This window comes from Paramormyrops kingsleyae, chromosome 10, assembly GCF_048594095.1.
Source record: "Paramormyrops kingsleyae isolate MSU_618 chromosome 10, PKINGS_0.4, whole genome shotgun sequence".
In the NCBI taxonomy this organism is placed as follows: domain Eukaryota; kingdom Metazoa; phylum Chordata; class Actinopteri; order Osteoglossiformes; family Mormyridae; genus Paramormyrops; species Paramormyrops kingsleyae.
Window position 1 is genome coordinate 27330733 of NC_132806.1, and position 27438 is coordinate 27358170.

Genomic DNA, 27438 nt, shown 5'->3' on the forward strand with positions numbered 1-27438 from the left:
TTTGCATTTATAAAATATCACCCCCCCCCCCCCCCTTATCTTTTTTTTCACTCCTCTCGCCCTCTAGGGTCGAAAGCCCATATTTGATTGCCCATTGGTTCTGCACATTCCACCTGTCACTTCTTTGGAGAGAGAAAGAGAGAGACTGAATGTGTTTGTGTGTGTAGGGGAGAGAGGGGGGGCAGGGGGCGCAAGGTGGAGATTCTCTGAGAGAACGGGGAATGGGGGGAGCAGTCCAAAGCTTTTGCCCAAGCGTATGATGTGCAATCATAGAATTAAAAATAGGTCTATTCATACATGATCAATATGTGAACATCTATTGTGAACATCTGTTTTCGGATTTGTGCAATATTTAGGTTTTTTTTTCATCGCCGATAATAGAAAGCACTACATACATGTTTAGTACAATCAGGATCCGGATACCGGGGAGAAGAGAAGCTGTCGAGTCCATCTACACTAAATAACCGGCGGTAGCCCCCTTTCGCCCCCTCGGCCCGATTCTTCCCGCTGTCAGCAGCTTCGGAGGGATCGGCGGCGTGCGATTGTAGTTGGGTCTGGCATCCTTCTCATGTCTCCGCCTGAGAGGAATATAAAGTGCTTCTCTCCGGTGATGTGCCAGTGTAAGGTCGTCTGTAGTAACCGGACCCTGTCGCTCATGTTCGGCTGCAAGGTAAGAAGGGAGCGTCGATATCAAACCCCTCCGGTATCCGGTGTTTGTAAAGGCGGGGGGTTGTTGATCAGAGGGGCTGTGGATGGTCGGAATACAAAAATCGGTGGAAGAATCGTTTGTAAGGATGGATTAGGGATACGGGGACGCCGTAAGAGGAGAGGGGTGTCTGAATGGGAAGGAGCGTGCAACGATGAATGGGAAAAGCAAGCGGGTGAGATGATAGGAGACGCTTCTTCATAGAATGTCGTTCGCTTTGAACCGGGATGTTGGTTTTTCTTTTTGCCGTTTAGTTACGGGAAATACGTACGAAATCGTTACGTTTGTCTCACGTTAATTTGTTTATTTGTTCGCCTTAATCGAGTTTTTCTTTCGGTCCTTTGCTGTCGCTTAGTTTTGTTTCCTAATGCTTCTTTCCAGCCCACTGAAGGGATTCGGGTCAGTTGCACTGTGCACAGAATGATTTACGCAAAGGCCGAGAAGTGGCGTTATTACTACAACTCAAGGCAGGCTTGCGGTCATATACGGTATATGTTAGTGCTGTAGACACAATGTGTGGTATATATGTACAGAAACGTTCGCGTGGTACAGATCGTTTCATGTTCACTGTCATTTTCACACGTTTGGAACCCTAGAACTAAGAGGTAATTGGGAGAGAGGGTCAACCTAGAGAGAAAAGAAAATTAATTGCTGCATTTGCAACTGATAAATATGTGTGCACTTAATACACTTTTGTGTGGAATGGGTCTTGTAAAATCCAGGTTTTTAGTAATACGTTCCTCAGTGTGACACATGAGAAAGGATCAAATTGGGGGGAAACAAGTGTGCAAGTGAATTTTAGTGTACAGGAACAATTAAAGAACGATTTTCTTCAGTTGGAAGTGGGAAAGCAATAAAAAAACGATTAACTAGGCATGATGAGTTAGTTAAATGAGATCACATTGTGTATGTTGAATCCGTAAGTTCTTGGCTTTTTATGAAATTGTCTTCATTTTCTCTCGCTTTACTTTTAGTTGAATGAATGAGTACATTTCTGACTGCTGCACAATCTTGGCCATGGAATGGGCAGCATGTTTCGGATGTAGGTAAGGGGAGACATTCAGGGACAGTGGTAAAAGAGGAGTGAGGGTCAGTGGCAAAGGGTTTTTCCTGTACCACAGCTTTATTCTAAATGACGACTTGAGTAGATGATGATCTGTATGATAAATGCGATAAATGAGTGCGGCATGATGTGACCAAGATGAGCATGGATGGATCAGAAGGATGGCTGCTATTTGCAGGAGAATCGCGGTAGCTGGGCTGTATAAATAGTTTAAATCAGCAGTGTCAGGCAGAGGAAGCTCTCCGGAGTGTCTCTTAAAGCAGCGGCCTTATCGCGAGCTCATTAGCAGTAGGAGCATGACCGTGTTTTACCATAAATCATGGATCAGTATCTCTGTCTCATTGTTCTGAAGCTTGAAAGTCACAGATTCCGCGTGTGGTCGTTTTAAGGCATTATAAGATTGACTTTTTGTTGTTGAATGAGAGTTCTGATGAATAACCTTTTGTATTAGTTGGCAATAGTATTGGACTTTCTTTGGATCCTGCTTCCATAAATAGTGTGGTTTATAAGTGACAATGCCAGTTTAAAAAAACCCTGGAAATGTAAGCAATATCATAGCTGTATAATTTTAAAATCTAAATTCACAATTTATTTACAGTTGCAGACTTCTAGGTTTCACATATTACCAAATATGGCATGCATTGTGCACACTGTACTACCCTTCTATGGAATGCCAAGTAAATTGCTGAGAATGTTTACAGTTGTGCAAAGCCTGACACTTCACCCCCATGCACTGCCGGTCTTCACAAATAACATGCTTTACATATGAATAAGAAATTAGGTGCTCTCGTGTGACACAGCCACATTTCATCACTTGAATCCCATTGAAAATCTTTAGAAAGATTTAAAAATTGCTGCCCATAAACATTCCTGTAGCAGGTGTACACATTTGCTGGAGACTTACTCAAAAAATGTTCTATAATTGCTCCCAGAAGGGCTTCGACAAATACGGGGTTCTGGAATCTGAATATTTATGAAATCAGCATATTTCATCTTTTTCAGTTACGTCGCAGGAATGTCAGCAAAAATGTATCGTAGGCTTCTGAATTCTGAGTTTGACCAGTTGGGTTTTGAATAAAACATAAAGTGCACGCATCCTTGTAATTTCATGAAATGAGATCCAGAAGCTGGATACTTCCACAAAGCACTTCAGATGACTCCCTGTGTGTTTATGTCATATTTTTTCTATGTCCCCCCCCAGTCTCCCCCCAATTTCAGTTTAGTCAGTCCAGGTGCCTCAGGGGTAGAGAGTTCACTGCCAGCCTGGCTGATTGCTTTCTTTACACATGTCCCTAGCAGAGCAAGCAGTTACTGGAAGAATGGTGCATCTCTGCTCCCATGATGTAATGGTGGGTGCCATCCTTTCCCTACTTTCCCAGGAAATAATGATTGGGCTGAACTCATGGACGGAAAATTCTAGCCTGGATTTCTGCACCTTGGCTACTGGCCCTGAGTGTGGCCTTCTGAGTGAAGGTGCTGACAGCATTAAACATGTCTGTGACCTCAAGGACTGCCTGGTAAACGTAGCTGCAGGCATTGCCCATGCAGATTCAATATAGATTGAGTCTTGTTGCCTTGGAGCATTTTGGGAAAGAACTGATGTCACAGTTGAGGTCTTTTTTTTACTGCTAGGAGTGTCGAAAACATGGGTCTTCATTCAAAAACAATTGCAGGCTTTGTCTAACTTTGTCTAATATTTCAGAACTGTCTGTGACATTCATCCATTCATCATCATTCGACCACTTATCTGGTATAGGGTCATGGAGCTCCTGGAGTGTGTCCCACAAAGTACAGGGCGCTCGCTCACTCACTCACTCACTCAGTCATGCCTTATAAGCAATTTGCAGTCACTATTATAGCTAAACCAGCTGTTTCTAAGCTGTGGGAAGAAGTCCCCAATAAATCCCGTATTTTGGACTCCGGCTTCCCGACCTTCTTTCCCCGGTTCCTGCATGCACGACCGGATGTCACACAGGTAGTTAGTTTAATCATTACTGATTCTGATTGGCTGGAGGCTTCAAACCCAGCTCACGGGTAAAGGAAGGCTGGAAAATCAGCAGTGCTTGGACCTTGAGGACCGTGATTTGAATACCTTGGCTTATACAAAAACAGGAAAAACATGCAAATTTCACTCGTACAGCTGAGGGCAGGGATCTAATCCACCGCCCTGCAGGTAGGAGGCTACAGTGAAAACCACTGAGTCACCACTCTGAGAAATTATGCTAACTTTAATTGGAAATTGTAATTAGTGACCGAGGCCATGGTAGAACTGCAGGCAAGATGTCTTTTCACACTGCAAGAGTTGGGAGTTGAATTCGGTTCCAGCACTACAGGCGTTAAGCAGGAATGTCCTCTTGGTATTTGTGTTGTGTGTGCAGATTCGATGGCCATTTAGACCAGGGTGTACTCTGATCTAAGCTTCACAATGGACTGCCAATACACTGGGAATATACTACGTTAGAAGTAAGTAATAGAAAACATGGATGTAATTTTTGATGCCACATAACTGCAGTTTGACCCATAGTTTGCGTAACCATTTCAGTCCAAGGTAGGACAAGTAGTGAAGTTTGCAGGTATGTAGTAAGGATATTGGTGCCTGGTACTTTATCTCTGGCCCTCGTGAGAAAGTTACCCGACTGGGTTTGTTTACGGTCTGAGTATTGGCAAGCAGATCTTCTAAAGAAATAAATAATGCAGCTCCTGTGCTCCCGTGCAGCTTTGACGAGCCTCCAGGAGAGGATTCTGTACTCTGCAGCCGCTGAAAAGGCCTATCAACATCTTCGAACCAGACCGCCGCGGTCTGGCTTGTGTTTCCTCTCTGCAGCATTGCAACCTCTGCACTACTGACTGTAACCTGCCAGCTGTTTCCATTCATCACCTGCGCCCCGGGCCTGAACTCCCCACAGGACCTGCGATTATGTTCCCATCTAGTTCATCACTAACCACCCCTGTCTGCCCCTGCTCTTCAGTTGGGACACTTTTTGTTAAAACAGATTGCACACCATGACAGATTTCCCTATTAATCTTGATCTATCTCTCTCTCTCTCTCTCTCTCATGGCAGTGTGAGCTGTATTCAGGTGGAGAACCAAAGAGAACTGTGTTTATTTACTTACTTTATTAAGACTTCTTCTGTGATCTACTGCAATCAGCTCCAGAACTATATTATACTTCTGGGCGGAAAAAAAAACCTGGTGTTTTCTGAATAAATAGCCTTTATTTAACCAGGTCTGTCCCACTGAGATCACAGATCTCTTTTGTAAGGGAGACCTGGCCAAGGTAGCAACAACACAGTGTCAGTACAAAATCTTACATTAAATTACATAAAAACATACTCAGACCAGGCACCTGCTCACAGACAACCTAGACTCCAGAGTTTGTACCAAAACTTTAAATTCATTCAAGGGTATTAAATTTTGCAGACGAAGTTCAGCTTGAAGAGTGTTCCACGTGTCAGGTGTTGAAAACCTAAAAGCTTTCTTTCCCAATTCAGTTCTTACTTTTGAAACAACCAGTTTTAAAAAGTCCATCGAGCGAAGATCACGACCTCCTTGCTTCCAGATCAGGAATGATGATAAATAAGAAGGAATTTTACCAAGACTGTAAAGCTTGTAAAGATGACCAATTTACTTTAGCATAAAGCACACAATGATGAGTAAGAGAACCACTGTTTGAAATAAACCTCAGTGCTCCATGATACACACCATCCAACATCCTGAACAATGAGCAGATGCATGCATATACAGTACATCACCATAGTCAATAACACGCAAAAATGTCAATTCAAACAGTTTTAATTTTACATAAAAAGAAAAGCAATACTTGTTTTTATAATAATAATAGTTATAATAATAGTTATGACATCACAAGACAGAAGAGAGGCTCCTAGATATCTGCCTGTTGTAACATCAGAAGACCAAAAGGAAGACTTGACCTCATAAGATAGAAATCAAATCCACCTCGTGTGACATCACTGCAGTAATGAAATTTGCAATAAACTGCTACTGTGGATATCACATGATAAAATGGGACAGCGACACGTTTATAAAGTCTGCTGTTGACATATAAGCAGCTGCAAAGTGCAATGAATATGAATCAGGTGTTTAATTGTTTATATAATAGCAACAGCAGTGAAACTGTTATAAAAATAGATCTATTTTTTAAGACTTGTGACTAAACAAGCTTTAGCTACTAATCCTGGGTGTGATTTCGCCTTCTGTCATGATATTATTTCCTGTTTTTTTTCCAGCCGGGTCTTTATGATGTAACAAGCAACTGTCATACCGGGTTAATGGCAATTAGTGCTTGGTTTTAGCTTGTTTAGAACAATAAATGCTTATCTCTGTTGTTACAGATATCTATATTAGGTTAGGCATATGTCTGATTAGGTTATAGTGCTCATCATTTGAAATATAATCTGGAACAAATGCTAGTTTCTGTTGCAGTGCAGTGAAATATTCCTGCTTCTACACAATCTGCTTTTTAATATCTTGAAAGCCTTTAAGGTAGAGAGCCCAAACGAGGGCTTGTGTTTTGTCGCCTGATTTCTTCACATCTTTAACGTGTTTTGATCATTGGGGTCTGCCGTCTTACGCCTTTATTTTTTACTATTAAAATAGGTAACTTGTGGACTCTAGCCCCGATTTTGCCGATGAGCCCGAAGTGAATATGACAGACCAGAAAATGCTGCTGTTGCTTCACCTTATCGTATTTATATGCAGTAGATGTCGAGTACAAACAGTGTTTTGTTGCTAACTTTCCAGACGGAGACTTTGACACGTCCGGTCATTTAGTGAGATTAATCTGTCGCTCTTGCTTTTTCGAACTATTTTTCCAGTGATGAAAGGATCGCTTGAAATGATGCACAAATTGTCTACAGATATGTGCGTCCGAACACATTCTCGGGTTCAGATTGTCCTTGTCTTAGATGTATTTAATCTAAGAATTAAAACATAACCCCCAGGGGCTGCTTCCGTACATGTCTAACACTATTTCTTGCTCGACCATCGGCTTTTATATACAGTAACACTGTGCTTCTCAGCTGACAGTTTTTGCAGAATTTGTTTGATTAATCGTTTCACCAATAGTCGTTTGTTTAAAAAAACTGCCTCTAGGCGCACAAAAATCTCATTTAGGCGCTTTTATCTATACTAGGAGGGTAAAATTGTGTAAACACTTACAATTTTTAGAGATTGCAGAACTTTATTCCAGTTACTAATTGCCCAGTGTATGATATTTGTAACATACTTTGACTTAACAATATTCTTGTAACAAGTTTTAAAGCGTAATGGCAAAAATGCTAGGTGCTTCCACAGTTTTGGCCACTGGTGTATAACGCTGTTTCACGCTCTCGTCTGATCTGTCCATCTATCTCCCTTTTTCCTGTATTCCCTCTTTTCTTTCCGTTGATCTCGTCCCGTTCCTTCCCGTCCCTCTTATCTGCGCTAGGCTCCTGCTGTGTCTGTGTAATGTGAGATAAGTCAGACGCTAACTATCGTTTTCTTTGAAAAAGGGTCCTTCGTCCTGCCGCTTTAACCCCTTGCACTGCGAACCCTTTCGGTTGGTTTCATATTACGGCCATATTACGGAAAATATGAAAACAATGGCTACTAACAGCTGGTTTTAGCTTGCAGAAGATCATATTTTACACGCCATTGTGTCAACATACCAGGACTAGACGTCTAATCAGCTGAATCGCAGCAGGAATCTATTGAATTTGATGGGGATTCATGTTTTTGAGTCATCTGTCTGTTTCAAGTAGTTGACAGATTTATGTTGACGGGTTTTAGAATTAATTAATGAATGACTTAATCTTTTCCCATAACTAAAGGTTCCCAAATGGTTTGTTTGTATTTGTTAGTTTGTATCTATTTTTGGGGATCATTAGTTGCATTAAAATGAGAATCAATGACAACTTTCCTCAATTAATTGGGATTCTGGGCCTGCAATGGGACGCGTGACCAAGAAATTCAGTCTTAAGGAAACATTTTTATCTGCAGAATCCATGAAATGTGTTCCAAGTGTTACTCCCTAATTCACGGTTTCCCAACCCGGTCTTCAGGGATCGCCCAGACGGTCCACATTTTTGCTTCCTTCCAGCTCCCTGTCAGATGGGGGAGCTGGAAGGGAGCAAAAACCTGGACTGTCTGGGCCCTCCTGAGTACCAGGTTGGGAAACACGGCCCTAATTAATATATATTTTGAATGGTTTCTATAGCCCTATGTCCTGCCCTGTCCTCACACACACCCGGCGTATTAAGCAAGCGGACATCACATCCCCTTCTCTCCACTCCCGTGTGGTTCTGCGGGTTTTGATCTGGATCCACATTAGTTCAGCACTAAAGAGGCGTTTTACACTCGTCAGCACGCTTGTCCTTTCTCACCGTGGACGAGGACTTTGTAAATGCAGGATCAGCTGTTGTTTAAGACTGACCTTTAAGGGTCAGATTCTCAGGCCTCGTTCTCATATCTCACCGTTCCCCCCCTGCTGGCTTCTGTTACATTTTGGTGTTTTTTTTGTGTGTGTGTGTATTTTGTTTTGAAAGTCTTGCTGCTCTGTCACTGATCATCCACCTCATAGTGAATCAGTGTCACAGCTAAGGAGGTGACGGGATGGTGGATAATGAAGAGAGGGCTTCTGAATAAAATGTGGCTGGTTCCCTTCCCCCAGGGGGTGCTGTTGTACCGCTGGGATCCTCTCAAGGGCTGGAATAAAATCCCAGAATTGCCTATGTAAAATTTACCCTGCTTTTGAAATGGGCTGAAATGCAAACTGCATTGTCTCCTTTGAATAAACCTACCCCAAACCTAAAATAATATTAATTAGTTGTCCTAATCAAGAAGAATCAATTTATGGGATACAAGTTAGTTTTAAGTGGTGCTGATTTGAAGATGCGGGCTAAAGCTATGGTTGCCAATGCCGTGTGGACTCACGTGGGACTCTGTTTGACTCCCTGCAGAAATACAGGTATCAGGATGAGGAGACCCCCCCAATGGAGCAGAGCCCGGCCCATCTAGTCCCGGGGAAGAGCAGCGAGCTGATGCACCTGAGCAACAAAAGCCTGGCACCCATGGATGGCATGCATGGATACGCCCCCCACACGCACCTCTCTCCCATAAAGGTACGAGCCTGGTCCCAGAACACAGTGGGTCTAGATGGGTGGCATGGACAGGCTTACTGACAGTGAGAGCACCCCCCCTGGCGCCCCACACCCACCTGTTTACCCTCTTCTCCCATCACACGTATCAGCTGCTCTTGTTTTTTCTTTTGTAAACTTTTTTCTTTCGTTATTTCACGTAGAGATCAGTATTCCTCTATTTAGGCAGGAGGAGACAATAAAATGCTAGACGTTCTGTCACAGACATTAACCCTGCATGTGGAAGTCATCTTCAGACACAGACACACACACACACACACACACAAACACACACACGCACGCACACACACACACACACACACACGAATGCCTCACTTGGGTATTCTGAATTGCATGGCAATCAAAGGCTTTTCATGACGTGGTCACATGATTTCTTGTCACATGCCTGGTAGGCCTAGTGATTTGTTATATAATGCGGAGTAGCATGTGCATCGCTAATCATTTAGTTTATTCTGCCCTATTGTAAGCAGAGAGGACCGCCCCCTATAGGTCTGGCCTTGATGCTGCTAGCAGCTCTGTATCCCTGGAAGCTCATTGGTCTGTCCAAAGCAGCCATGTCTTCTAGAATGTTCTTTGCAGATCAGTGCCAGCTTCTTATTCATCATTAATCAACCACATAATTTTGCCCTTGCTCATGGTTTTTTGGCTGTTCGGTTTGCCCTTCTAGCACAAAAGACAGGGACCAGTATTGCATCTATCATGCTATAATATAAAAATTGATATTGGTTTTATTACGTTGTACTTATAGTTATAACCAGATTTTTTATATTTAATATAGCATAGAAATGTGCTGTGGTGAGAGGGTGCCCCCATGTGTCCATAGAGGGAACTATTATATTTCAGTACCAAGGACAGCTCACTGCATTAACCAGAAGCACTGCTGAATGCATTCGCTTACGAATCTTGTCCAATTTCTGTTTATTCATTAATTTTGTTTAGACTGCCATGACTGCTTTATTCTGAGATCTGGACCATTTACTATTTCCCACCATAGTACTCAAATTAATGTATAAATTAATGTACACTATGACTGCGGTCAGATAAAAACAGTCATTTTTTTAGAGGCAAACAGACCATTGAATGCTGTAAAAATACTCGCTCTGCCATGTAGAAATTGAATCGTTTGTAAGGGCAGTAGCATGGATCGGCCTCGATTCTTTCCGCTCCGGTTCCTTTCCAAAAGGACGGGAATGAAAGCGGGACGAAGTTTAGTCTGATCTGCCGCTGCTGGTGAAAATTTGCGTGAACACACGGTCATCTCCCCTGCCGACTTGTATACAGGAAGGCAGAAAATATGCTGAAATATTGTGCCAGTATTATGGGCTGCTCAGAGCAGTACTGGGGGGGTGTTGGCAAGGGCCACACCCCCACGGTGCAGGGTTATCATGGTTAGCTGGGGGGGGGGGGGTGTTGGCAAGGGTCACACCCCCGCGGTGCAGGGTCATCATGGTTAGCTAAAGCTAAAACTAAGCGAAAATATATTCGTAAACCTAAATGAATTAAAATACAGAAAATAAAATTAAAAACTACAACTAAATGAAAACTATAAATGTTGTGTCAGAAACTGAAAAAATATTTAAACAAATGTCAGATGTCATTGCATTTTACAGACATTTAATACTATGAATTCAAACTTTCAAACTATCCCTACAAATAAATAAAATAAAATTGAAATAAAAATATATAAAAACTAAAGAGATGTATACCTTTAAAATAAAAACTAATAAAACCACACTAAAACTCATATTAAATTGGATTAAAAAAATTGAAAATAATATAAAAAATAAATTAAAAAATGAAGCCTATAATAACTGTGTGTTGGAGACGGTGTCTTCGGCTGAACTGCAGTGGAATGGAAGCTGGCCCTGATGCCTTCATCTTTGTACCTTCGTTTCTCTTCTCTCAGTCCGCTTTTGCTCATTTGCTTCCTCAGCCCCTTTTACTGATTCTGTCGTCCACTCGGTTTCTGCCTGTTAGTGCCTCACACGTTTATCTGTCTCTCTGTCCATTTTATATCTGCTCACCTGGAGCTCTGTCTTACTCAGCCTGCTGTCCTGCCCTGCGTTGCTCGCTGTGATGACTCTGTCCTGCCGTCACCGGTGACGTCACCCTTTGAGTCAGTGCTCTTTAACCCCATGTAAACATCATCTCTGTCTTGAAAGCCAAGACCCTCCATGTTCCTTCTTTCTCATCAGTTTTTGTTAACTTCCCTGAGCTTTGGGTCTTCTCTGTCTTTTCTATAGAATCTCAAGCTCCACACACGCTTTGCCTGCTGTCTCCTCTCCTCTCCACTCTTCTCCTCTCCCCTCCTCTCCTCTCTTCTCCTCTCCCCTCCTCTCTTCTCCTCTCCACTCTTCTCCCCTCCTCTCCTCTCTTCTCCTCTCTTCTCCTCTCTTCTCCTCTCCCCTCCTCTCTTCTCCTCTCCCCTCATCTCCTCTCCACTCTTCTCCTCTCCTCTCCCCTGACCCATCCTTCCAGTGCAGTAACACCCTCCTACATACAGTGGCCCATACTTCCAGTACAGTGACACCCACCCCCCCATACTGTGACCCATTCCTCCGGTGCAGTGACCCTCCCCCTTCCTGTGATTCCTTTCAGCCAGTGTTGCTGTCGACTGGCCACACCCCTGTCTACACCTCCGCAGCATCAACGCTGGTAAGCTGCATGCTCGCCGGCGTCAGCGTCCTCACCTCCCGGCGGATTCCCCGTTTCGCTTGCTTTCGTGGTGACCTTCATCGGCAGTCCATCATGGCCGCCCGCACCCCCCAGCCAGCCGTAGCCTTCCTTCCCATCAGTGTTCTTCCCTCCATTTTCAGGAATCGCTGTCATCAATCATACATAATTGCTGATTGTATCAGCAGTATCCTGCTGATATTACCTTTGTGCTCATTGTCGGTTTACTGCTGAAACCCCCCCTTTGTAAATTTGCTTCATTCTCTTTCTGCTCAGCTGTGCCTCGACATTATTACATGCTCAGGATTTCATTCGACCATCCTCTGCGATCTGTGCTGTTTTCTGTTTTCAGTAATTCCTTCAGCCACACGGTGATGTGAAATCGCCACTGGCAAAGAGCATTATGGGTACCTGTTTGCACTGTGCCCTCAGAGGCGAGAATTTAACAGGAGCATTCTATACATACTAAAGAACAGCCTTTGATATGCCTTTATTTCCATTTTAGTATGTATATATCTGCTTTTCTCCTAAGAAAATACAGAAAATATGTAAAAGCCAGGAAGAACAGAAACGTAAGTATGGCTGAATGTAAGAAATGAATTGTGCGCTTCTGCTTCTTAACATGTTGTCACTCTGCAGTGGGCAGAGTCACTGGTTGCTATCAGGAAAAAGAGACAGTCGTTGAATGTCAGTTAGCTAGTATGTGCAATGATGCCTTCCGCTTGATTAATTAAGAGTAGTGACGACTATTAATGCAAATCTGACGTGCTGCTCTTCTGGGGAAAATTATGCAAGTATGAAAAGCGTACGATGAAGATGGATGGATGATGGATGGCCTCTGGGAAAGTTTTTCAGTTTACTATATTCAAGTAATTGCAGAAACTTGCCAGCAGGTGTCAGTGTTACATCAGAATGCCTTCCTGCATTGTGGGAAAACAAGCTACTTGATTTAACGACCATTTACGCCCATAAAGGAAGCTTCCGGAATGGCCCTGGACACAGGGAGTAAATCATGTGTTGTATTGCTAGTCTAGTGGCTGTGTTTTTGTTGCCCTGTTGAGGTCTATTACAGAAAGAAGATGTAGAGAACTCAGTCGTAGGAATCAATTGAAATCTAGATATCTAATTATTTACTCTCAAACATATTGGAGGTTTTCTTCCTTATGTGCAACTAAAATGTATCTTATTGGGAGAGTTTATCATTGCCTGACCTTCAGTGGTGCCTTTGGATCTTCTAAAAAGTTGCCTATGGGAGAAGAGTTTAGTTTTATGTGCTTATATAAATAAACCCACCAAAGGCCAACCAAATACTTCCCCTGGGTTTAATTTCCATAGCTATTAAAGGATTATAGTTCCTCTAGCTGACTGTTGGATGTGAAATAACAGTTACATTAAGCAAACAACAGAACACAGAACCCTAACAACGTGGATTCATTAGGGAACTGGGTGCAACAGAGGTACAAATGTAATGTACCAGTTTCCTTCCAGATGTCTAATGGGTTTGCCTCCATTATGAGGCAACACTGCTTGGTTTTAATTTTCTTGCTTGGTTAGGACTGCAGTTCATGTACTGGATGCTGAACTGGAAGGGGGTACAGATGGGGGGGGGGGGATACTTTTAAATGGGATACATGGCCTTTTACGACCAGCTTTCACAAATTAGTATACCAGGTGTATATATACCCCCTATACAACCATGTTCTCCCCATACTGTATATTACGTCTCCCCCCCCTGGGCTGTGCTCAGGCACTCGCCTCTCAGCTCTCACCGTTGAGTCACTCAGTTTAATTATAATTATACTGTATTGTGTCAAATGAACTGAGCTCTGCTACTGATAAGTGTGCAGTACAGATTCCTGTGCAAGAATTCAATTAACGTTCCATCCTGCTCCCAAAGGCCCCGCCTCACACCCCCTCCCCTTCCCCCCCAGTTGCTTTATACTTCTCCTTCCTTCTCTCCTCCCCGACCCCCGCCCCCCCCCCCCCCATGAGTTCCCTGCCCATCTGTCCCCAGGTCTCTCTCCTGCCCTCTACAGTCCTTCACCCTGTTTGACGTTGCTGTGAATCTCTTAATCTTCAGGCATGGGTGACACTGTAGAGGCTAGGCTTTGGTTTTCACTGTGTTAGAGGTGCATCCCAGCGGCGGGTTGAGGAAGGCGGTGGACAGGAATGGGGAGCCTGTGTGAGGATGGAGGCGGAGAGGAGAGGCAATGGACAGGGAGGAAGTGGACCGCAGTGCAGAGCTCAGAAGAAGATCCATATGATTATTAAGCAAGTTAAATGACATGTTTGTACACAGTACAAAAGTCATACACAGCATTAGTATTACAATTAAACAATACCTAACATATGCAGTCTCAATTCTAACAGTCGTTCAGTTTAGCGTATTTGTTCTTCTGTGTTTGTTTGCCTGTTTGATTTTTCTACATCGCTGGCATAATATTCAGCTCCTACCAATAAAACATCTTTGACTTGAGGTGATGGAGATTCAGAGAGAGAGAATGAGACACAGATGGATAGAGGTGGAGAGAAAAGAGGACAGGTAGCCAGATAGAGGCAGTAACAGAGAGGCCAAGAGATGAAGAAGACAGAGTGAGCGAGGCAGTGGAGACGGAAAGGTGTGCCAAAGAGACTGAGGGACAGAGGAAGAAAAACCAAGCGATTAGAATTGAGAAAATTCTGTACACATGCGCTGTCTGGCCCCAGAGTAGTTGCAGTACTGATTTACCAGTATCACTACTCTGGTTCTGTGTGACCTTACTCTGAACTGGAAGTAGGGTCTCCTTCCAGTTTCACTCACGGCTCCGTCTCATTGCTGTGTGAGCCTATGGCTCAGCACTAGGCTTGGTTCTCTTGGGGGTTCTGGTTCTGTGTTTGCGGGCTAATTTTACCAATTAGCATTTTGTCTCTGGTCGCTGGTATCTCGTTTCCGGGCTTTTGGTAAGCCTAATTAGGGTTGTAGTGTCGTTTGGGTGTTTCTGTGGTTATATCATCCCATTTTCTGGTTCCTGGGCAAGGCCGTTGTGGGTGTGTGGGTCCAGTTTGGGGTGTGCTTTGTTTTCTACTTTATTCTTGAAGTAAATAAAACTCACTGAAATAGCTAGTAACAGTACTAGCCAGTATCAAACTAGCACAGCTTGCAAATTTCCAGCCAGACTAAACCAAATTATGCACCAAAATTTTTAAATATCGTCTGACACTTGAAAACGGAAATGAGGCAGTAAACAGGAGAACAGTCTGGAAGAGCGTCACTGTCAGAGCAGCGAGAGGGAATGACCCAGACACAGCAGAGGCCTGATAGGGCAGAGAAGGCCAACTCTGCCAGCCCAAGACAAGGCAGGTGCAAATGCAGGACAACTTTCTGATATGGGGGTAAAAAAAACTCCCAGACAAGGGACTTCATTGGAAGCAGCATGTCCCTTCCGTCTCTCATGTTTCACTGAAATGTCTAAGCCAGGGACACCAGCTGTAACTGTGGGGGAGGGACACATTGCTGGTATCTGATATCTGTCTACCTGTCAGAAGCTGGGGGGGGGGGGGCAGTAATAACAGGCACACAGATAGCTGACCTAAATGCCCATTTCTTTACTTTATGTAAGACTGTGTCTGTTACTTCAATTTCACACCTTGACTTTTCTGATTTTTAAAACCGTATCGATATGCATTGTTTTTCCTTATACATTGATTTGAATGATTTGGTCGTGTTTTAAATGTCATGCCGATAAAGCTCGCTGCATTTGAATTTTGAGGCAGAGTTGAAAAGCCGCCGAAAGACAAGCAGAAAAAGACGTGGGGAGGCAGAGGAGTATTAATCACTGAAATGAGAGCCAGGCCAAGCCAAGCCTCCACTGTTATGTAACTGCACTCCTGTGTCAGGGCGAAGGTGCACTGCACTGGGCCATGTGTGTGTAACCCCTTGGAAAATCAGGGGTTATGTACCAAATCTGTGTGTAAGGGTGTGTTCAACAAGGTCTGCCCATCATGCTGAGGGCAGTTTGTAGTGTTTACTTAGTTGCTCAAATCAGCACTTGGGGGAGAAATAATCATTTTCAGTGATGTGTGTGAGTTAAAGGCTGGTGCAGCTTTTGATGGGGGGCGGGAATGTCTGAACAACACACACAGAACATGGTCACCGTAGGGCTAGTGGACAGAGATCTACCTGTTATTCTTACAAGGGTGTACATTAGGGGCATGTCCATACCTATATTGTGGGAATACCGTGTGTGTGTGTGTGTGTGTGATTTGCTGATTTCGTCCCCACCAATGCTGAAACTAAACCGACACCCTCGCATTCATAGGTGCCGAGGACATTGAAAAACTGCTTCTCATAATGGAGAAAAATAACTCTTGTACATGCACGTGAATCTATGCATCATTTATCTAAATATCCACATATGCTGATTTTTTAGGGGGGGGGCAGTTAATAGGAGTGAGGTAGCCTTTTCACCACGATCGGACGCTTTGCGCACTGAGCCTTCTGGTGGAGTGACGGGGCGCACGCACACGCGTCCTCGCGGACCATTTAGGTGCAAGACGCAACCGCGATTTTCATCCATGGCCAAATTTTTAAATTCCTGGCGGCGCCAGGTCCACCTTGCGGCAGCATCCCGGCTTGCATGTGAATTAGGAGTAGGAGACGCTGCTCTTGCGACGGATTTGTTTGGCTGCGTACTGATACATTACGTTTGCGTCCTAACCCAATGGCACCGACGTGAAGGTCATTTCAGTGATGGAGCCCACTAGTAATCACAGTAGCTAATAAGGCAATAAACCATGTTCTTGTTGCAATGCAGTCGTATATTACATCCAAGCATTATATCAGAGTTCTCAGCCTCCTGACACGTTTTACGCTCTTAGCGGCAAGTAGTATTACAAAATAAGGTGGAGGGGAGTGGATCCTGGTTTTGAGCCCCTATATCTGAACCGGGTCCTCGTACCCCGCCCACCTACGCCCACATCCCCCCTAATTGAAGATCGCTAGTAACAGCCCGACTGCTTCCCTGTCCTCCCCATCTGTGAGTGTCAAAACCTATTACTTTCAGTGATGTGTGTAAACGCAGTTTACACCTGGCACAGTCAAGCAGAGAGATAAAGTGTGTGTGTGAGTGTGTGTGTGTGTGTGTGTGAGAGAGAGAGCGAGAGAGAGAGGGAGGGAGGGAGAGAGAGAGCGTGCGAACAATATCGAGTGTGAGGAGCGAACCTAACTGGCGGATAGAAAACAGCTCGAAAGAGCGTCTCAGAAGAGGAAGAGAATACGAACATCATCGCTGTTTACAACAGCGGATCACCCATATGGGGGTCATTACTTAGTGATGGAAGAAAATTGGGAAGCCAGATATCAGACGCGCACTTAAACCACAAAGAGAGGAAATTAGAGAAGATAAAAGAACGGTTTTGGTGCCTTTTGCTCAACCTTCTCGACAGGGAGGCAAGAAAAAACATCGGGAGACATCCGCTTCTCCCCAGGAAGACCTGTTATTTAAGGTAGAATATCAGAGTGTTGTTATTACCTATAACCTTATATCAGTAGCTTTGTGTAGTGTATTTTAGTAGGAATGCCTTGGTTTTACATCGCCTTGCGATGTTAGACCCTCTCCGGTCCTTAACCGCTTCGGGCTTTTACTGGCGTTACGTATGGCGTTATGTATGGGCTTCTTCTGGCGTCATGCCTTTAAACAAAAAGGGAAAAAAACCTTAAACGAAATGCTCACCTCCGTATGTGCCCAACTCTTAGCCCTTTTAGGGTTTTCAGTATTTATTATGCCATTTTTGGATATATAGAAAATATTTAGGCTGGAAGTCCATAGAATGTGCTTAAGTGAAGCAACTTCTGTAGCATATGGTTACGTTACGATGCATTTCTTTACACACGATTTAATTATTAGTTAACGACGGGCTTCAAGCGCCAGTAGTCAGCATACTTATGTTGAAATGTTCTGTGTTATTCCTCTTTTTGTCACATTTTTAAACGGAGACGCCCCCGTCAGCGCCCACACCTCCCTCTCCTCTCACGATCCCGCAAGGAGTTGAGGGCGCCGGTATTTCTTAAGAGGCGCGCTGTGCCGAGCCGTGAGAGCTCACCGGCTCCTCCAGGATGTTCGTGTCCGTGTGGTATGCCAAGAAAATGGGCCGGCGCTTCATCAGCAACGTCCGGAAAGCCAAGAAGCAGCGGCAGCGGGCAATGGTATGGCGCTGGTCCGAAACGGTGACTGTTACATGTGCCTGTCCACGTTGATGGGGGACGGGATGTACCTCTGTATATGTGTGTATGCACAGGAAATCACCAGCTGCAGGTCTGTCAGCTGGATTTCTAACATCAGTTACGTAATAGTACTACTGGATCATATAGCACAATATGGATATGCGTGATTACTTCGGTCTGCGTTAGATGCACGTTATATTTAATATAATTGAATTATTCATATTTAAGATAACTCATGATTGATTCGTGCTCGATGTCATTTTAGATAAAGCGAGAACTCCGTAGAATCCAGATGGCCAAGTGAGGCAACTCGGATCAGTTACGCGTAAATCAGATCCATCCCACTCACTGAGCTACCGTGCTGCCCCAAGCGATTTGTATCGACTGACTAAATAAAACATGCGTTTTTAAGCGCCTATTGCGCGTCGCCTTAGCGCCGGTTAATTTATCGCTTAATGTGCATCTGAGCTGACGTTTGTTTCGGCGTCTCCGTGAGCGTGTTAACGAGAAGGGGGAGATGTGTGTGCGCGTGCTGATCCATGTGTGTACTGTATGTATATGCGTGCCGAACCGTGCGCGTGCTGATCCATGCGTGTGAATATCTGCGTTGTCTCGCGTATGTGCGCGCGAGCATCTGCCCGTGTGTCCATGTGTTTTTTTTTTCCGTTGTCTGTGTCTGTTCAGAGCCACCGTGCGGGTTAAAATCAGCGGAAAATTAATGCTTGTGGTTCAACGTGTGAATGTGAGCTGCATCTGTCTCGGTCTGGCTTATTTTGGCTTGTTTACAGTACAGAGCAATTAGCTTCGTAGCCATGTGGACTTTCTGCCAAGTGTTTTGTGGTGAAGCGGTACTGAAGTTTAAGTGTGTCTCTTTGGTTCACTGTGACATTTTGCTGCGTGCTATGAATGTGTACATATGTGTCGCGCGTGCGTGCGTGCGCGCGCGAGGAGCAGAAGGGCTGGTGCTGCACACATAGGTGTGTCAGGGGTGCACACTGCTTCGTGGTGCCGTGTTGGTGGGAGCAGCGCTGTGTGTGTGGGAGGTAAGTCAGTAAAATGGGTTTGTGTCCTCTTGCAGCAGCATCTCAGGGTTACTCGTGTTTTTGTTCGTCTGAGGGTGTATTCCTGTGTGTCTAAGGGTCTGTGTTCAATAAATCGATTTTTTGATTGATTGAGTGAATTGAGTGTTTCTCAGCGAACATTGCAGTGTATCTATGGGACTCGGTGTACATTATTTTGTAGCAGTGTGGCTGAGTGCATATAACAGCATGACTGGGAGTTTGGAAGTGTAGACGGCAGTGTTGCAGAGTGCGTTTGACAAAGCAGCTGTGAGCTGAGGAGTGCATAAAACTCGGCAGCGGTGCCTTTATGAGCGTTTATTACTACGTGGCAGCTTTCGCAGGCCTGCTCTCTCATTCTCACCCCGCTCTGAGCTTGACAGATTTGTGAAAGCGGCTTTCAGACGAGCTCTGCGTGAAGTGTTTTGTCCCTCTGCAGGAGAGCTATCCGGACGCGTTTAAATGTCACTCACAAGCCGTTGTGTTTTTTAAATCGCCACTGCATTAAAAACAAGAAATCCAATTTAGTCAGCTTTTAGTAGTCATTTAAAAAAAATCGTATTTATCAATTGTGGAAAACTGACTTTGACGTTTAACCGCGTTCTGAACATTCATAAGGTATTTTGCAGGTGGGTGTGTCTGATTTCCCATCTGGGGACACTATTGCCACTAGCTGCCGACTGTACTCTGCTATCTATGGTTAAGCTGATGCCGATAATGATGAACTGAATCCATAGGTGGCAATTTCAGGTCCAGAAAGTAAAAATCCAGACCATGATTTACTTTCAACCAACCAGTTGAGCATAAAGAGTCACAATCACAGAGTACTCAACTGGTTGGTTGAAAGTAAATCATGGTCTGGATTTTTACTTTCTGGACCTGAAATTTCCACCTCTGCCTGAATCAGAGGGATACGAAGCCCCCACATTTAGATGCAGATGGCTTAGGTGTGAATGGTAAGAATTCCAGTGATGTAGAAACCTGCTAGGCGTAGCCAATTATTATTGACCAGTTACACTATTAGCATCTACAAGGTGCTTGCTGACATTTTGGAAATTGCAGCTAAACAACTGCACAGAGATTTCCGATTAGGCCATTTTTTTTATCTAGGATAAGGACTCTTCCTGATGTTTGTACATAATAAAGTAGCAGTTCAGTTATGGGGAAACAAAATTAACATGTTTCAGTGTAACCTAACATTGGAGGAGCGGTATGGAAAATTGATGGATGGATGGATAGATGGATAGTTAAGTTGCTCATAGCTGGCAGTTTTATTGTGGGAAAGCCAAGCAGAGCTTTGCCGAATGACCTTTTCTCTGGAGCAACTTGTATACAGTAGGAAGCTGTCTGATTGGCATGAGCTCTAATGTTTGATGCATCTTGTGTTGCAAAAACGTTGGACGTCGAGCATCCGAGGTAATGCCAACATCTGGCATTCTGGAAATGCCACATTCAAGGCCAAATGATGAGACTATGGCTGAATCCTGCACCATCTCCAAAAACGGCAACAGAAGAAGTTTCATCCACGCAGCACTGCTGATTTGCCAATACGCCTCATACACCTCAAGAGTAAATGAACAAAAGGAGCCTTTTAGAATATAAAAAAAAAATGCTTATTCAACGCTTGGCCGCCGGCAGAAGAGACCCCTCCCTCGCTCGTCCAAGCCGTAGTAATTTGCATCTTAAGTGTGGGGCTTGGAGGAATAAACAAGGGAGGGGTTCTGGGACATCCGGTGATGCATTTCCTTCATGCTCAAGCGAGCAAAAAATCGCGCAGAGCTGCACTTCACCAACATCCCAAAGAGCCCCAATATATTAAAACTTTTTGTGTCAGTAAATCAACTGGTGTTTGACACTGGGATTGCCGTGCCGCCATTGTAGCCTCAAACACTTTGAAAGCCAGCTCCCCCCCTGTCGAGTTTGCCGGTACGCTGCTAAATTTGCCTCTTGCTCGTCTGGTTATGCGAGTATGTACCCTTTGATGGACCTTCCGGTTATTTCCGCTTTGTGCCGTGTACTTCCTGGGTTCGGCCCCAGGTTCACCGTGACCCTCTTCCGGAGAAGCAGCTCTGGAAGACCATTGGATGCATATCGCATAAAACACACGAGAAACTAAAATCGGTGAGAGGCCTTTTTGAGTTGTTGTGATGTAACGCAGGAGTGGTCGGGCAGGACACGGACAGGACATCTTAAAATGATGTGGACGATGTGAAGGGAGGAGGCTACAAATCCGAAAACTGCTTTTGGGGTTAAGTTGTCTGCACCCGGGAAGGTCAGAAGCTGAGTATTGAGAAAAGCAAAAAGCACTTTTTGGGAGAAAGCCGGCTTAGCTGATTTAAGTCGGCCACCCTAACGCTGTGGTCAGCCACGCTTTGCTGCGTCTCTTAATGTTTATTCTGCTGTCCCCCCCCCCTGCACTGAGGGACTCCATTCTTGCCGTGAGCTGAAGGTAAATGGATGGAAGAAGCTGGCCACGGCTTTTTGGGATGCCTTACGGAACTAAATTTTGCTCCTGTGGTCCATCCCGCATCACCGCTGCTGACGTCTCACTCCCTCCTCCTCTTCCTCCTCCCCCGCCTCCTGCCGCCCCTTATTTTTGCGACAGAGCGTTTCCATTCTCCGTGGAGTTGGAGTGCAGGGTCCTCCGTCAGACCAAGGCACTGCCCCTCTGTCCTCCTCAGTATCCCGTTTCCTGAAGCTTCCGAAGGTTCTGATCAGTGGCGCGATATTTGCATAAAGGTACAACGTGGAAGCATTGATTTCCTGTAGTGCACACGGAAAAAGGGTCATGACATAAACCACTCATTGTTGGTATAAAAGCAGGATATTATAAAATATGATTGTCATGTATCATTGTGGAAATGTACGGTACTGTGTGTTCAGTGACAAAATCTTAGGTCTTGCTTATTTACACTGACATATCTGGCAGGGTTACTTACAGCTTTCCGTGCTGTGCACCTGTCCCCCCCCCCCCCCCCACCACCTTCTTCCTGATCCCAATGGCACAAGGAACTTTGATAAATCCGCTTTATTTCTTATCGCTGCATAATTTTCCGTGCGATAAGCTTCTAGCTGGAGTGTTTGCTGCAAAACCGTCCCAGAACTTTTCGTCCGCCATGTAATGAAATAAAAATCATTTGAGGATGATAGAAATGTTTACTTCAGCATGTCAAAAAGGAGTGATACGTAAGGGTATTATGCGAGTGGTTTCTTATACATCAGGAGTTTCAAACTCTCATGTTAGGAATGTGTATGATGTTCTCTGCTTGTATGCTGTTTTTCTACGCTAAAAAATGGGTTTCTTTCCCATCGACAGCACACACAAGGAATGTAAGTGTGAAAAAGAGATCAGCAAAATATTTAATAATCTTTCTGTTGTCTGTATCCATTTTTGTTAGTATGAATTAAAATATTCTCTACCAAAGCAAGATGGTTTGGCTCCGGTTTAATTAAGTCATGTAAATGACGAATAACAAACTGTGAATACATTCCCAGTTGCACCTTTTAGAGACGACGTGTTGAAGGAATCAGATGAGAGATTGATACGTTGTCAGCATGGCTGGTGGTCAAATTAATGTCGTAGATATTTGGCAGTGAGCGAAGCTGGACATCGGAAAATGACTAGTGGATTATCCTTTGCAGGACTTTCTGGATCTAAGGATTTCTCAAAGGAACATCGTTGATTATTTATGACAGAATTAATCCAATGCACTCTGGCTAAAGGCATAGCCAATGTTATACTGAATATGTGCCAGTTTAGAAGGTGTGATAGTCCTTCTGTGATGGACCAATTAAATAGTTATGTAAGATATCAATTTTAAATTTTTTTTGGTCACTTTTATATAGTTTTTCACGTAACATTTTATTTCTGGAGATGGGGAAATAGAAGATGGTTTTGCTTTGAAACTTTTTTCAGTCTGTAGAAGGAAGATTTTTTTCTTTTACCTTGAAGTAAATGTCATTCGGGTTTGGGTGGGTTTAAAAAACAGCGATTCAGTGAAAGGGAAAATACTGCAAAAAATGCTCTCGTTTACAGACTGCCAGCCTAGCTTTTAAGGTGAAGGTGCTGCGGCGGTTTAGAAGGTGAGGCCAAGGTCTCGTCATCACTGCAGAGGTATTCTTCTGGTTTAGCCGTTTCCATGGAGGGCAGATGCCCGTTTCACCTGGACACTGGCATGCGATGAGTGAGTAGGTTTCTTTGCTCCAGTCTGTTCCGCCTGGTTGGAACCATTAGCATCACATCAACTGGTTGATGAACGACGTCATGGTCAGACAAAAGCTTTCTGGACTCTTTGAGTGACAGAGAGATGAAGGAAACAGGGTGAGTGAGTGAAAGAAGGAAGCTGCCGGAGGAGAGGAGACCCACGGCTTGGCTGCTCATGTGAGGCAGCAGGAGGGTGATGCTGCACTTGTTTAGCGCGACAAAAGCCTGTTTGAAGTGGGAATGGAAGCTGGAACAGCTGTGAAGAGTCGTACTGATGGTGCCTTCAAAGCTGCTGAGTAGGTTAGGGTTTGGAGAGCCGGGGAAGGGGGGGACGCAGAAGATGGGCATTTAGGATGGAGCGGATGGGAGAGCAGCAGAGCAACTGACGGGCGCTAAACCAGTGACCAGAAGGACTAGCTGAACAGGCTCAATCTCCAGCTGAAGTTTGGACCCGGACGGAGGCTCCTAGCCTGGCTGTTCCAAAAAACGACGGGCTGGATGAATGGATAAAACACTCTGGTCCAGGTTGTGGACACCAGCGTAGATACATAGCTGCACGAATACATTTTGCAAAATAATAAGCGATGTGGTGATTTGTCTCCATGCTTAACATACATGCTGCGCCCCCCCCACTCCCCTGTCAGCTGCTTCTCCTGTCCATCTCCTGCTTTACCGATTTCTGTTTTTGCCAGCGTGTTGCAGTCAGCAGAACTTTAGGCTGCTCCAGACTGCCTGGAAATGTATAAACCGGAGACAGTGTTACGACGTCTGAACAGACACACTCCTCAGAAGCCATGTGATCTTTATTTTTGGACCAGGTCTGAGAATTTTTGCGTTTGCAAAAAAAAAAAAAAGTTCTGGCTCCTGTTGGATGACATGGTGGCTCAGCACGTGGCACAAGGGAGGGGCTCTGAGCCCCGCATGTGCCCCCCGGTTCTGTGCGGTTGGCGTTTGCGTGTCCTCCTTATGCTTCTGGGAGTTTCTCTGTGTATTCCAGTTTCAGCCCAGATACAAGCGGTTCGAGGATTTGGCCTCTCTATGTTGGCCTCAGTCGATGAGATTTGCGTTTGAGTGCGTGTCCTGCAATGGACTGGCATCCCATCTAGGGTATCCCCCGCCTTGTGCCCTCTGTTTCCTGGGATAGATTCCAAGTCATTCACAAGCCTGCAGTGGATAAACATTTAGAGAAAATGGATGGGTAGAGTCACGTGTCTTCATCATTTGGGGCTTAAATACAGGCCGAAAGAATTTGTCTCTTATATTGGTTTTTTGTAAGGTTTTTTTTTTTTGCTTTATTGGTTCAGGATGGCACAGGATGAAATGGGCACTCATCTGTAGAGCAGTTCTTGCTTGTTCTTCTGCACTAAGTTGTCCCTCAGGTGAGAAAACCAAAAATAAATGAAAATTCTGCACATATTTGGATTACGTTTGACAATGGGTGCTTATGCTCACCACAGGAACGTCACGGTTCAGGCTGTGCTGCATAGTAGGTAACAGACGAATTTACAGGAAATATATTCTGATTGTTACTCCTTTACAGACAAATACATTTGAATAGCAAACATTAATACATAACACAAATATTTTTTCTGCTTATGGGCTTGACAAAGGCTTGCTTTGACAGTTTGTATGTCTACATTATTAGGTGTAGCGGTTTTTAAGTTCTGCTTAAATTAGTCTTTACAGTTTACTAACCCTATTTATTTTTATTTCTCTTATTTGCATAAGAACCTGTAGAGTTGCTTTGCATATACAGTCCCCCTGACCAGGATAAGGAGTCTCAGAACGGATGGGGTCTTTGTGGCATTAATTCTGCTTGCATTAATGGCCTTCACTTCTTCTTGCCCTTTGCACTATGACACGAGCGCCCAGCTGGGTTTGTGGTGGACTGGCAGGCAACTTCTGACCCGGATGCTGGTCCTTGAGCTCAGCTGCACTCACATGTCGGGGTGAACAGATTCCACCATGTGCGGGTTTGCTAAAGCATCTCTGACAACGGCCAAGCCCCCGGGATGGGGGGGGGGGGCCCTGCCAGGATTGACCAGACGGTTCACCGGGGGAAAGACAGCCCTGCCATGTGGGTTATCCTGGACTGGGATCCCTTTCTGCTGGGTGGTCATGAACTGGATCTGTTTGCTGGAGGCGGAGGGGCCTGGATGCTGCAGCTGCCACCATCACGTCCTGTAATAGTTTTGGAGGGATTCCACCTTCAAGTGTTGTTGCATTTTCTTGGGTTTCCTCTGTTACGCTCCCTGCCCTATAGATTGTTCTCCTCCTATATGCCTCTTGCCTTGAAAGTTCTACCTTTTAACACGCTTCCTGCCTTGTAGATTCTGCTCCTCCTTTATGCTCCCTGTCCAGTAGATTCTGCTCCTCCTTTATGCTCCCTGCCCAGTAGATTCTGCTCCTCCTATGCGTCCCTTTCCTTGCAAGTTCTGCCCTCTAACACGCTTCCTGCCTTGTAGATTCTGCTCCTCCTTTATGCTCCCTGCCCAGGAGATTCTGCTCCTCCTTTATGCTCCCTGCCCAGTAGATTCTGCTCCTCCTATGTGTCCCTTGCCTTGCAAGTTCTGCCCTCTATCACGCTTCCCGCCTTGTAGATTCTGCTCCTCCTATACGCTCCTTGCCTTGCAAGTTCTGCCCCTAACACACTCAGATTATAGATTCTGTTCCTCATATAAGCTCCCCTCCCTCTAGTCTGTCTTCCTCTTATACCTTTTCTTGCTTAGTAGAGTGTCCCATCTATTTCCTTCCATCCCAATGCCCCCTGTCGCCCCTTATGGTCCCCTTTTGGGTTCCCTGCTCCTTACATTTTGTTTCTGTGACAGACGATCTGTTCCAGACTGTTTCCCCTGTCCCTCTGTGTTCCAGCCATTGCAGACAGAGAGCATCTAAGCCGTGTCTCTCGTGGGGTCTTGCGTAAGACCCCTGGGGTGCTTTTGGCTGCTCCCCCGATCACCCCATGCTCCCCTGCACTCATCTGTGCCCCCCACCCTTCAAGCCAGTTCTCTTTCCTCCTCATATTTCCTCTGTCGCTTATAAAAGGTCCCGATGCAGCTGTTTCCATGCCTTTGCCTTATAACTTTGCCGTTATGATTATGGGTCACACAGCAGCTCCGTGGGCAGTATTGTTGTCTCACACCTTCATGGCCGGGAAGTGGCATTCTCCCCGCGAGTTTGCATGTTCGCCACACATTTAGTCTGAACAACCCGAACATGCATCTTTGTGTCTGTAAATTGTCGATAGTGCCTGAATCCTGTGACGGATTGGCGCTGCACCCTGAGGTGCCCTTTCTTGCACCCTGCGGTGCCAGGGCAGAGGTGACTAGGATTTTTTTTAACATGGAGGGCATAAGACAAGCCCTAGTTTATGCAGTGTGGCCAACCTTGTCTTCAGCCAATGATATGTTTTGAATTAGTAAGTGATTGGGGAGGGGCACTCTGGTGACCAATAAGCAGGGATCGATGCCCCTGTGCCCCCCCCCCCCATGTATGTCCCCCTGTTCCAGGGATGGATTTCAGGCTCTTACTCTATACAGTTGTTGGATGAACCATTAAGTATTCCATGCCTGACATTTATTCTTTATATCCTTTACTTCATGTTTACTTTGTTCTCTCTACAGTAAGGCCGAGTGATAGATGTCACATATTTTAATGGATTAAAGTGATTTTTGTACTGCAGCTTTGGGTGATGAACTGATTTATACCTCTTTACCGTCAGACTGAGAGCTTTAATGGGTTTGTTTTTTGTGATCTTGGAAAAGGTGGCAGGTAAAGCCTCGTGTGAGAAGACCGCCCGTGTACGCTAAGATCGCTCGTCTCCTGCTCTGGAACCGTCTCCTGCTCTGGGACCGTCTCCTGCTCTTTCCCTTTGATGGTGGCAAATGGGGATTCGCTGTTAATTGGTCTGTAATTTGGGGCATGAGGAGGTGAGTAGTGGAGATGGGAGAGATCTTTTCTGAGGGTGGGGGACACTGTGATGAGCACGGGAGTAGAGGGTGGGGCAAGTGGAGGAGGCGTTTACGGTTCTGTCTCTAAAAATGCGCCTGAATGTGCACTGGTGTTGCTGTCATGCCAGGGACCCAAAATGTGACTTTGAACTTCTTTCAAAATAAAAGAGTTAAATCTTCTGTCCAGCTAGAATGCAGTCAAGGATCATTAATAGCATCATATGTGTACTTGGGTGTTAGTGTGTGTGTGTATGTGTGTGTGTGTGGGACACCTTGGCCTGTTCCTCAGACGGGGGTGTGACTGCGCTCTCCACAGACTCCTTGAGGTGGCTGTTCTTGTGCTTATATTACTGCAAAAAACTCCACTGTCTCCCTGGTGTAAGTTTGTGTGAAATGTGCAAGTCTTTCCCTGTCAGTCCTTGATGATG

The 27438-nt window shown here is 44.9% G+C and overlaps 1 protein-coding gene across 5 annotated transcripts in view; it reads left to right on the forward strand.

Annotated features, from left to right (window-relative positions):
* The first annotated feature begins 418 nt into the window (after positions 1–418).
* LOC111836332 (disks large homolog 4-like) overlaps positions 419–27438 on the forward strand; it is a 58828-nt gene continuing 31808 nt past the window's right edge. Inside the window, exons 1-3 of one of the 5 annotated variants that reach the window (XM_072717624.1) lie at positions 419–670; positions 8726–8887; positions 11522–11578. In XM_072717624.1, coding sequence (XP_072573725.1) covers positions 569–670; positions 8726–8887; positions 11522–11578 — 321 coding nt within the window. In that variant the 5' untranslated portion in view covers positions 419–568. Of the gene's footprint in view, positions 671–8725; positions 8888–11521; positions 11579–16739; positions 17081–17570; positions 17781–27438 lie in introns of those variants that run through there. The other 4 variants (XM_072717623.1, XM_072717626.1, XM_072717625.1 and 1 more) reach the window with 4 other exon arrangements.